At 35.0% G+C, this 12,813-nt stretch overlaps 2 protein-coding genes across 2 annotated transcripts; one reads left to right on the top strand and one right to left on the bottom strand.

The window, feature by feature from the left end:
- Positions 1-2,871: 2,871 nt before the first annotated feature.
- Positions 2,872-3,942, top strand: TRIADDRAFT_19920 (uncharacterized protein; the record flags this gene model as incomplete). Its single annotated transcript, XM_002108794.1, has 1 exon — positions 2,872-3,942. The coding sequence occupies one exon, from the start codon at positions 2,872-2,874 to the stop codon at positions 3,940-3,942; it is 1,071 nt and encodes a 356-aa protein (XP_002108830.1).
- A 2,950-nt stretch (positions 3,943-6,892) lies between these two features.
- On the bottom strand, positions 6,893-12,354 carry TRIADDRAFT_49722 (uncharacterized protein; the record flags this gene model as incomplete). The annotated part of the gene is made up of 11 exons (XM_002108056.1): positions 6,893-7,024; positions 7,114-7,158; positions 7,249-7,375; positions 7,481-7,623; positions 7,734-7,919; positions 8,014-8,171; positions 8,520-8,628; positions 8,786-8,842; positions 9,694-9,844; positions 11,656-11,735; positions 12,313-12,354. 11 exons carry the CDS (start codon positions 12,352-12,354, stop codon positions 6,893-6,895), a joined length of 1,230 nt encoding a protein of 409 aa, XP_002108092.1.
- Between the last annotated feature and the right edge of the window lie 459 nt (positions 12,355-12,813).

Below are 12,813 nucleotides of genomic sequence, written 5' to 3'. Positions count from 1 at the left end.
CGATGAAGAAGTTACTGCAATATTCGATTGTAAGTATTAGTACGGTTGATGTCATATTGGTAGTACGGCAGCTATTAGCGTAAAATTATTGTGGCCTAATGAGTTTAGGTGAACCGCACTACTTCGTCCGGCAATATTTACACATGTACAGTATACTATTACTTTAGCCAACAAAGTAGAATAATAAGATGTAGTTTGTACATTTTCAGTCATCGCCATACAACTACCCTAGCGATAAAACATGTCGACTAGGTTGGCGTATGACTATAGTGTAGAACGCCTGAGTAGGTAGACGTATCAAATGACTGTGGCTGTACTACAGTAGTTGGATTTTAAATCTTCTATTCTTTCAAGAGATGATGTATCATGTATAAGAAAATGGTTGTATTCAAATTGGAATGATCAAGACTTACTATGAATTGGCCAGTGGTAGGATCGAAAGTAACATGGACTGTATGTTCGAATTTCGATGGATACGAGATGTTCAATTTATTTTTTTTACCACCTACGACAATATCATTGAGTTAAATCCAAGGCAAGACGATCCTTCATGGTAATAACATCATTTACAAGCCGTAACAGATCTCTCTATTGATCCAATAAAACTCCATTTATCAATGCTTGATAGCCCTATCCAATAGTATAGTATATTATTACAAATGGCATTTCATTGAAATGGTTGAACTTACTATCTTGTCGATCTTTAGGATTGAAAAAGTTGGCAATTCGAGTGCCAAGTGTCTTCTTTTCTTCACCAGAGCTTCCTTTTGTCGCCGGCGATCGGCCATGACCTTTGCTTTTTTCTTCGTTCGACATGAGTTAATGTAGATGGTCAGTTTGTCAGCGCTAGAATGATCGCTATAAATTCAACCCAAGTTCAATTTTCGCCCAAGCAATGCCGTCTACTCTCCTTGTGAAACTTGAAACGCCAGGAGCCAGTACGTTAGCTCCTCTCACAGACAATCGAGACAACGGCTATTTTTCGCTTCAAGAGGATGGACTTGTTCTTAAAAGTCTGGATGAGATGGTAAGACGGTATAGTAACTACTATGGTGGCTAGCTGGAGAGGCGAATACACTGAGCACAGTACAGTCGTGTCCAGAACGGGATTGAAAAAGTCCGTCTGGAAACTACAGTGTACATGTACAGTACAGTATGTGTAGTGCTTGAAATGATGTCACCCTGGCGATGCCTTTGTACTGTAGGCTAGAGGTCGTGACGACACTATTTTTGCTGGCACATTCTACTGCATACCATAGAAGTAAAAGGAGTATACTGTACATTACTGTACTGTATACTGTATGGAAGAAGCAGGGATTGCAATTCAAGCATTGCTGGCAAAAATCATGTCGACTGGGTGGCGTCTACAGTCATAAGTCGATCGCCATGGGTGACATCATTTTTTGTAATCAGTACAAGTACAGTATCCTGTCACTGTGGAAAGTGTCTGTCTGTCCCTAACCCTAACACAGCCAACGCCTTCTGCAGGACACTGCACGTACACTCAGAGTGTACAGTGTACAGTAGAGACTCTGAAAAAGGTCACTAGTGTACTGTACGCACTTGCAGATGAAGGGGCTTGGCCCGCCAGCTCGTAACCGATACAATACACTATCAGGGTGTCATGCGCTGTACTCTAGATTAGACTCGACACGGGCGAGTGTTTGTGTAGCCATATTCAACACTCCAACAAGAAATCAATGCTACTGCCCATGCTTGGACACGCATGTCCATGTGTCCAGTTGTCCAGGAGGCAATCGCAAGGAGGTGGAGACGGACAAGCGTACCGCAGTGTCTCATACTGGCCTATTCAACTCGACTGAATGGTATGAAATGATTGAGCGTTGAAGAAATTCAATTTCTCTTAACACTGTTGCTGCCCTTGATCGTCAAATCGATTCCGTTCAATAATACAAGCAGCTACGCCAATCAATTAATTAGCAGTCATTAGTGAAATTGATCGTGATTGAAAAGGTTGTATTTATTCAAGAGAAATAGATGGCATAGCATCCTTGAAGCTGCAATATGATTATGTAGAATGAAATAAGGATTGTTATTGTGTAGGGATAACAAGTAATCACGGCAACAGTGCAAGACACTACCTGCTCATTATTACTGGCGTGCGACAGTAAGACGAATAATATCTTACTGAGGATTGCAATTCACCAAACTAACTGATCCACACCATATTGGATATCCATCAATCTTTTAGCCTTGAAATTCATTGAAATTCGCTATTGCTTCCATGCTACATTCCATTCTTCTTTCAGCTCTTTTCTTCCAATCCACTTAGCTGAATCTATTTTCTTGTCAAGGGAAAAAATTACTTCATAAACTTGTTATTTCTAGTATGTGTCGCTGGAGTACAATACTCCTCATGGAAAACCAGTGACATCGACACTGGAAAATTGCTTACGGTCCAGTAAAACTACTGACGACGACATTGGACAGCATTGGAGGATAACCGTTGCTGCCTTGTACATAGTGTCCAATTGAATAGGCATCCATCCGTTAATTAATCAATTTTTCATCTCTTTGCTTTAAAAAATCACTTCAAACCCGCGATTTTAGTTGTTGTTGTTGTTGTGGAATAGGATAGAGCGCTCTCTTGATTCATTCTTAACAACATCCTAGTGTAACCCTTGGTTTTGGTCAAGTGAGGCAATTTTATCCAATTGCGAGTATCTTTAGTTGAATTTCACAAGCGTCTAGCTGGTGATTTTACCGTTATTAACGGGTCAGCACTTTACAGCAGTACGCAACGGTAATGATTCGATGGCCAGGAAAGCGCTAAACAGGAGCTTCTTGTTTTTACTAGTCATTGGATTCAGTATTTTACTTTTTTATCGCTTTGTTGTCGATCGTCGATTAATGGTAGCGCCAGAATGGCATCATCGGCTTACTTTAAAAGCTGTCTTATCAACCGCACTAGCAAGTAATGACCAAGATGATCGGACAGAAGATATTTCAACCGATTTCTGGAATAACAATTTAACCTTTAATATCAGTGATAGCGATGTCATTGTTTTTTTACATATTCAGAAAACTGGAGGTACCACATTTGGTCGACATTTAGTACAAAACCTGTCATTGAAACAGCCTTGCAATTGTCAAGGGGGTAAGAAACAAAATGCCAGCAATAGAAATAAAAAAGGCAAACTCAAAAAGAGATCTAAATTACGTTGCCAATGCCATCGACCTAATTCAACCGATATTTGGCTATTTTCACGCTATTCGACTGGTTGGAAATGTGGACTTCATGCCGACTATACTGAATTAATGGAATGCTTGCCTCATTATTTTCGAAAATTCGATAATAATCGTAGTCATAAAATTTCAAATCGAAGATATCACTTTATAACAGAATTGCGCAATCCTATCAATCGATATCTTAGTGAATATCAACATGTCACAAGAGGTGCTACATGGAAGAAATCGCGCCACAAATGTAATGGCAGATTGCCAACCGTGAAGGAATTACCACCATGTTATAACGGTAGTAACTGGAATTATGTTACCTTGAAGGATTTTATCGCTTGTAAATATAATTTAGCTAATAATCGCCAAACCAGAATGTTAGCTGATCTTCGATTGGTCAATTGTTATGAAAATAGTTCTATGTCGCTGCAGCAACGTAACAGGATACTTTTAAATAGTGCTAAGTTCAATTTGAAACGAATGGCCTACTTTGGCCTAATTGAGTATCAACGTGAGAATCAGGTAATGTTCGAGCACAGATTTGGATTGAAGTTTATTCAACCATTCATGCAATATGATTTCAATCAAACATATGCTTCTGAAGTATTATATAAGTTAAGCCCTGAGATTATACATAAAATACGAGAAATTAATTCTATGGATATACAATTATATAACTACGCGTTAAAGTTGTTTAAACGTAGATGGAATTCACTCAAAGCAATAATCAATGCAACTCGTTAATGTAAATATTGAAGGACGCCCCTGTCTTCGAATAGCTTTAGATAGACATTATCTTACTACTGGTCTTGTGGTATATTGGATATTTAGTTCAATTTTTTTTAACGATATATATACGGCATACGAATAGGACATATAAAAATAAGGCAAAATTAATATCAAGGTAATAATCCCTAAAAATAAATACGATCGATCATCAAACAATTTTTTATCAGGTCTTTGAAAGATTAATAAAATCGATGTACTGTATGTACATATAAATTACAATACTAATAGTACGCGTCGTGACTACATCGTCCAGCATTAATCTTAACGCTTCCAGACTATCCATCGATTACTTTCCAATATCAGATTATAAACGCTGTAGAAGAATTGGAGCTGTATTCAGTGGAGAGAACTCCTAAAAGGTTGATATTATCGCGGAGATATTGCTTATTCTCACTGTAAAACGCTTACTGATGGCTACTGCAATAGTAACAAATTTCGGCTTATTCTATTTATTCTGTATATCGGCTTACTGCCAATATCATTTTTGCACTAGATCATAGATGATAACTATTTAGTTATTTTGTCTAGATAGTTACCCTGTATAGTTGTTCTCCCATTGTGTATATATAGTATACGTAAGTATATATATGGAATCTTATTCTTAACTCGACAAAAAGATGTTGCAATGAAAGTAATAAAAAGTAACTCATAGCGACTTGTAAGTATACGCCATAGTGCCTGTTCAGGTATACTTTATCTCACTACTGTAGATCCTGTGCGTATCATATCTGATACTAGCAATTTTTTCAAATGATTGCTTTTCAGATGGTAATAGCGTAATTAAGTATCAGTTTCTGTATTAACGTCCAATCCATGTATACTGTGTTACATTTATGGTAATACGATCTCAAGTTATTATGAAATACTGGATATAATTATAAGTTAATTCGTTTGAAATACGCCTTAACAAACTTGTACATCGAGATCAACTTGCTTCTTATCTTTATTTTATCGATGGCATTCTAAAACGAATTTATTTTTGATGATATTGTTATATCTGTGAATTAAAAACTGCACCTTTACTTCATCTTACGCAAGTAGGGGAAATACTATCTATTCTTTATTTAATTGCACCCTCTATTACTTACGGGAGTCCATGCTCTACTTATCTATATCGTTTACATCGCTAACTATTTTTAGTGAATTTAGTCAGTTTTACTAGTCAGGACTCTGCTTGTACGGTATGTTTATACACGTACAGTATTTATGTTAGAATTTACTTTCTACTAAATCTTTCGGCATATCGCAACGCGTGATAGTATACAATTACATTTATCATAGGACATTATATAATGAAAAATAAGTTAAGCGAGTTCATTATAACTATACGTACTAAATTAATTTGCACTTAGCAGCTGCAATCTAGAAACAAGGTTAATCGAAGTCATACAATATATACGAATATACTCGTGTACTGTGTATAATATATGTATGTATACATGTATATATCAAACTATTTTTATTGCACCCAGCTCGATACGAAGACTTTCAATTTACCTACACTATTGGTAAACGTCTTACGGATGATATTTACAGTACATTGTTACTATTTACAATAAAGTTACTACTTCAAGCAGCGGTAAATCTGTCATGTGTTTACCGACATATTTTATAGATGGTGCCATTGTACTTATCTTTTCATTCAAAAATGTATATCGCCTACTACGATACTAGGCATACCGCAGCGCTTGCACAATAGTCTTTGTTAAATCAAATTTTTTAAGCTAGTATTTATAGCACAACGCAATTGATGAAATTCGCTATGATAACTAATGTACTGTACAATCCTAAAGTAATCGTCTTTCGAGCTGACTGCTATCAGTAACAGCATTATTCTCTGTTAAAAATTGGGTCACCTTAGTATTAACAGCTTCGAAAGTATCAATGTTCTAGTTAACATACAGTGCCGTAAATTCAGCAAGATTTTTATTTTCTATGCTGTTCTTCTATCTGCGTAGTTTGCGTGAACATAAGCTATGATTCTCGGTGAAAATTCGTATTAAGAGATTTATACTTTTAAAAGCTCGATTGAGAGTCTTGATTGCGTTATCTAAAATCAAGTGGGGTAAAATTGTGCTGAACATGAAGGTTCCCAATTAGGCTACACAGTTCTCATTATAACAGGTACAATGCTCAAAAATTCGCTTGCTAGTCCATTTTATAGATTACTATGAATGGATTACCATTAGATAAATAGAAATCTTTAGTTATCATTTACCGAATATACTTAAGAGCGAATACAAAAGAGGAACATAGTCATAGTGATCAAGACTATTCATGGTAGCGATATGCCATGTGTTGTATTAGACATTAAGACTTTAATGTGATGAGTAACAAGTCTAATAATAGTCAACTAGAAGAGACATCAATCCAATCTGATAAATGTAACAAATAATTTACTAATCCCAAAATTTCTCTACAAAATATCAGCCTAATTGAGAATTGGGTAGAAAAATTTTAAGTTTTGATTGCAAACGAGTGCAATTATAATCTTTTAGAAAACTGCCGTATGTAATGTTGTTTAATACAGTATAATTAAGATACAGACATATTAACTATAGACAGCAGGTGCTTACCCCAATCGTAAAAATTGGTATTATAACCAGTGATTATAGTTATAACATGTTATAATTCTTTAATAGTGTAGCACATACTTAATTATGATTCAGCAATTATCAAAGAGAGGAAGTGTCCAATTTTTATGTACAGTATATAATAAACTTGTCAAATAAAATGAGCGTGAGTAGCTATCCAACGATGATGCATTTGGTGTGTCTTCCTTTAAAACATTCATCCGGTCAAGGGCTATATAATAATTTAATTGATAGATATATTTACATTGGTAAAGACAAAACTTCAAGTAGCATATCAGTTTCTTATTAAATTTTCCAAATGATGTTTCCAATTACCGTCCAACTCTTACAAGAATTCTTTCTATAAATTGATCAGTTATACCGCAAGTAGCCGCTTCAGCTTCACGAAATCCTGCCTTTAAGGTCTCAATGGTGCCACTTTGTAATGCATATTTGTCTTTGAGCTAAATAGGGAAAAGAAATATAAGAATAGTTGAAATGTAGCGTAGATATTATAATGATTTTATTCCAAATTCTAAAAGCATAAACACACCTCCTGTAAAACAGGCATAACAATAGAGTCTAATCGAACTGAGGCCTGAAAATAAATCAGATTATCGCATTATGTTTATTAATCTCATGATAGATCTTTCATTATACTGGATGAATATTTATAATAAAGATATACCTTCTTTTTAGGTTCAAGGGACAAGCCACGTATAACCGCAGCGGCTTGAGTGGCGTCATTATTAACAGTACGTTGGGTTTTAACAGTTCCAAAATTCCACTCTTCAACATCATCCCCATCCTCATTACTATCATACATCCATAAAATAGTCGTTCAATACTGAATAAAGCTATGCCTCCGATAGTAACATATTCTAGATATATACAAAGTAAAATAGTCCAAAATAACTCACGGCTCAGCATCATCTTCAGAGCTACTGGTATCTCCTCCGTCTGCTCTCCATCTTTTGTACCTGTCAACGAGCTCAACCAGATGAGATACTTTTTTGCCGCTTTTAATAAATTTATGTCTTAAAAGTTCTTTAGCAGTAGGCCGCTATCAATCATAAGAATCAAATAACTGTGCTGTAGTAATTTTGTATTACTATATAAGGATGATCATATGCAAGTTCAAGCAAGGTCCTCAAGCTATATAGAATCACTTACATCAGCTGGATCTTTGTTTAGGCAGGCAGCTACAAATTCCTTAAAAGTTTTTGAGTAATTTCCTTCCAATTCTGGAGGATTATGCTTCGGTATCAAGAATAAGACTTTCATCGGATGCAACTCTGAGTGTGGTGGCTCTCCGTTTGCCAATTCAATAGCAGTGATACCTAGAGACCAGATATCCGCCTATAAGGAGTTAAAAAAGCATGAGATACCATTCACTGTAAATGTAGTATTACAATCTACAGGCCAATTGCAGTAAAAAGCTGCCAAATTTCACCTTAGAATCGTACGAGGACTGCTTGATGACTTCAGGCGCCATCCAAAATGGAGTACCAACAAACGTGCTCCGTTTTGTCATGGTATCAGTTAGTTGACCAGCAACACCAAAATCTGCTAATTTGACTTCGCCGCTTTCGGACATAAGTACATTGGCGGCTAAAGTAAAATATCACATAGAAAATACTAAGTCGCTTATCAATCAGGTGATACAATAAGAAACAAGTAAGCTCTCTTGTGTAGTCAGTAAATCACTATAAATCTACTTAATGTAAAATTTTATATTCGCTCTATTTAAAAGCGATTACAGCATACTAAACAATTTTACCCACTAGATACTATCAAAACTTTCTCAAAGTAGAAAAATTTAACTTATAAAAGTATCTTTCAAGTGTAAGACTCGTTTACTAACTATATATATATATATATATATATATCAGTTTAGTTTTTAACGAAGATTCGTATTTAACAGATTAAACGATCGTATAAGAGAGCCTATAAATTAACCTTTAATGTCTCGATGAAGCTTCTTTTCGCAATGTAAATAGTCTAAACCTTTAAGTATTTCACGTAGGATCGATGCTATATAAGTTTCTTCGAGAGAACCAGCTTTCATCTAAACGCAGAACAAACATGTGAGCAAGAAATGATTCCCACTTTGTAAAGCGGCTAACTATATAATCGCTAGCAATTAAGTAGTTCATGGTTAATGAGTAGCCGCTACAGCAGTAATTATATTTTGCGCATATAATTAATCGAACTAATTGTATTACCATATCTAAAGCAGAACCACCGCCTAAGTACTCCATTATAATCCATAATTTGGTACCCTAAATTAAGTAGTATAATACAATTAAAATGAATAGTAACAAATATGCTGTACAGTCTTCTATCATCAGAGGACAATCATAAGCAAAATCTATACAATATCATAGGTATAACGATTAATAGCTAACAGGAGTATCGTAATAGAGCATAAATTACGTACAATGCACAAAAATTATCTATTATGCTTTTGGTATATCATCAAGATACGTACTGCATTTGTGCTACTAGGTACATCAATAGCCGTATAACAACATGCATTAATAGTAATTGCGAATAAAAAATAAAACAAAATCAGGTAGTGAATGATATCGGTTATGCAAAGGGTTATCAACGATCGATGTAGATTAATAACTTGTGATATTACTTCATAAATAGGACATCAACTGCCTGAACATACTGCATAAGCTAATAGGATTAAAATTGGAAATGCCCTTCGCATTTCAATCACGCAACATTATAGTATTCGCATGTTATTACCTTCTTATAATTACTACGTTATCTTCAATTCTCTGTATTATAATACAGAGAATGATGGTTATTTATCACTACATGACATGGATTGATCACATCCATTTCGTTCGATCTAACATTCTACGTAGATGCATGACTACTTTGATTACCAGAATTAATAGAGATACTGTATTATATAAAGCTGTCTGTAGTAGATTGTAAGCATCACCTATCGGCAGGTGCTCTATTTATGTCATTGACCTTGGATGAATAAATGTTAATAGTACAATGCTGATTATATTGCTGTTACTTGATTTTGATCTCAATGAATACAGGTACATGTATATCTTCTAACAGTGAATTATAAATTGAATAAATAAATGAATAAGTTTATACTGCAAACCTTGAGATAGGAACCGAAATATTTCGTTACAAAGTTGCTGTCACATTGCGAAAGAACAGTGATCTCTTGTTGTATGTCTTCGATTTCATCTTCCGCATCTTCCAAGTCAATAATCTTGATAGCAACGATGTCATTTGTGCGATTGTCTATACTAAAATATTGACAATGCAAAGAATATGTAGAGTTTTTGCTACCATACGTAATAGGTATAATAAAAGAACTTTTGTCATCACAAATCAACAAAGTCTCGGTAGTAGGGTCTATTGTTACCGATGTCATATTTATTAATTCCATGCCCGTCATAATATAAATCAGGGATTTGTCAGAGAAATTTTCTCTTAAAAGTCTCCGATATAATACTATTGGTGTATTTTTAAGTATTAATTTATCGAACTGTCGATATCTTGCAGCCACTTTTACGATACTAATTGTATGCTGTAATGTTTGCTAATATAAGCCAATAATAGCTATCTTGATGATAGTAGTATAAATTACAGTACAGTAGAAGTTATTTCATCGCATCACTTATCTAGGTATTGCACTGTGCATGTTGATTACTTAACTTAGCACAAGTCGTCTACGGTTGTTGAGCAAATACATGTTTGTTACTTTAGCAACAAGCATCTAAAATTGTTTCACAAATACACTATAGTACACACTGTCGTGGCAATACTGTGTATTGATTACCTAATAAATCACATAAGAAAGATTGAGCGTAAAAAAATAGCAACGCGTACCAGTAGTGAAATGAAGTACCCAAGCATGACATTAGTGCATTTACGGGCCCAATCGTTTAAAGTAAAAAGGAACATATCCAATGTGACTTATGAATGTATCCTAACTTTATAGTCAACTAATCTATAAAAGGGGTTGGATCAACAGTAATATCCGACTCCTACAATTTTGATAGACTTGGATAGTATTTTCGTACTGTTGATACTATGAGAGTATAAATTCGTCGCCATTCAATAATAATGGAAAGTTAATGAAAATGGGTTGTCTAAAGCTTATTTGGTAGTCGCTTTTCTACCTACTATAGTTATAGAGCAGACATCATCAGTAACAGTAAGAGCTGGATCGTCAAGGCACATTGCCTATTGCTTAATTGCAATCTTGACTTAAAGTCTATAAAAACTGTAGGAATCAGATATTACTGTTGATCCAAGAGGTTTTACTGTATGGCAGTGATAGAGAATTACGTAATGCTTAATAGAGTAGTATACACAGAGATTTCGATTAGTGTTACGAAAGTCAGCTCGTTGGATTGTACTGCAATTTTATAATAAGAAAATTTCACATCAATCAATTTGGATTATCCATTGTCATCATTGAGCGAACTATCTTATGCTACGTAGACTATGAGTAAAGGCAATTATCAATTACATTAATTAATGTACAATTATAAGCCTGACAATAGATTGGTAGCTAGCTTGACAAATTATTGCGTCATTTTGCAGCTTTAAACTTGCGGCAAATACTTTTTATGAATGGTGGTTTAATAGCATAACGAGCGCACTAAACATATCTCAATACAAAGAAAAAGTTGTATATATTGAACATTGGCACTGATACTAATTAAGGCTAAATAGACGGATCAATATCGATATTATTACCGCGCAGGGAATTCTCTACTGCCTTAATTTATCCAATTCATCTACTATTTGAGTCGGTATATAGTATAAAAAAATTAGTCCATTGCAATAATAATTTATAACTGGCTTTGTAAACACAAGTATCCATACATCATCAATATGTATCATTGACTGTAGGATCGTAGTGTATCCATTGGCTATTTGACGGTGGATAAATATCACGATGGCGATAGTGTAGATGTATCCTGTGTTATGGTAGTTTATCAACTGCTTTTAAACACTGTATAGGCGTACATCGATAAAAAGCGTAGTGTTGTTATTCATTTACCTTACAAGATACGTCATGTTATAAAAGAGAGAATTTTCTTACCCTTTATATACTTCACCAAAAGAACCTCTACCAATCTTTTCTAATTTCGTGAATATTATCTCGGGATCGAGATGGGCTTTCTAATAGGATAGTAATAAACAAGTTAGTACATCGGTATAAAATAGAAACATTAGCAAGATAGGATGAGTCATTTCCATTCTATCAATACTGGAGTGGAAACGTCAGCAAGATCTGTTTACAGTTATTCATAAACATGTTACAGTATTGTATATATAAAGTTATGAAGAAGGTAGAAGTGGAGTGATGATCATAATTTATAATGAATAGGCGGTATAGTCATGTCAAGACTACTATCATAACTGTTATTTTGAGTGACATTATGGCCTACCGAATGTCGTCCTTGTTCACATTGTGTTGAAAATGATTGCAATCTCTTGGTTTACAGTACAGCGATAATTTCTAGTGATCAAGATAGGATTATCCGTTTATGACGAGTTCATTAATGAATACTAATATACTGGTAAGTGAGGGCTATGAATAAGTAGACCCTACAGTCCTGACGCTTCTTATTGAGTGTTTATGCTCAAGTCTTTGCCATGAACTACGTATGATAACATTGTACTTCTTGTTAAGGTTAGGCAATAGTCATTCGGGTCGAAATAGTGTGGTGTAGGAAGAGCAAGACGACATTCAAACTGCTTTCTGATCGTGTGCTTTTAACGTAGGGTGTAATAGCATGGCGTTATGCCATGTATACTGGCGAAATGATACTCTTTACGAATTGTTATAGCATTGAATTTTATGATTCTACGTACACGTGGATGCAGTTGGATGAGATTGCATGGACATGTAGCTCGATTTATCATCAAAGGCGCGGATAAACCTCTCCGGATTTTATGATATAGTACAGGATTGATGACAAGAGTTTAGCACGACAGTATCATGTCTTACTGAAGCAAGAATGGATACTTTGGCGATCGATTAAGAGGTAAGAAGTTATTGGTAACACTGTTGCAATCCGATCACTACAGGGCATTAAGTGGAATTGGCAATTTTTTTCTTTTTACCACCATGCTAAAAAGGTTGATGAATTGGTGACGATCGATGTCTTGAACAGGACTGCAGTATATGCTACACTGTATGAACAATTGAATCTTGATGACAGCTTTAGTTGGCAGGGGGGGGGGGAAAGTTGCA

The sequence above is a fragment of the Trichoplax adhaerens genome, genomic scaffold (genome assembly GCF_000150275.1).
Source record: "Trichoplax adhaerens TRIADscaffold_1 genomic scaffold, whole genome shotgun sequence".
NCBI classification, from domain to species: domain Eukaryota; kingdom Metazoa; phylum Placozoa; class Uniplacotomia; order Trichoplacea; family Trichoplacidae; genus Trichoplax; species Trichoplax adhaerens.
The sequence above is the reverse complement of the archived record's forward strand: the minus strand, read 5'-3'. Positions and strand labels throughout refer to the sequence as shown.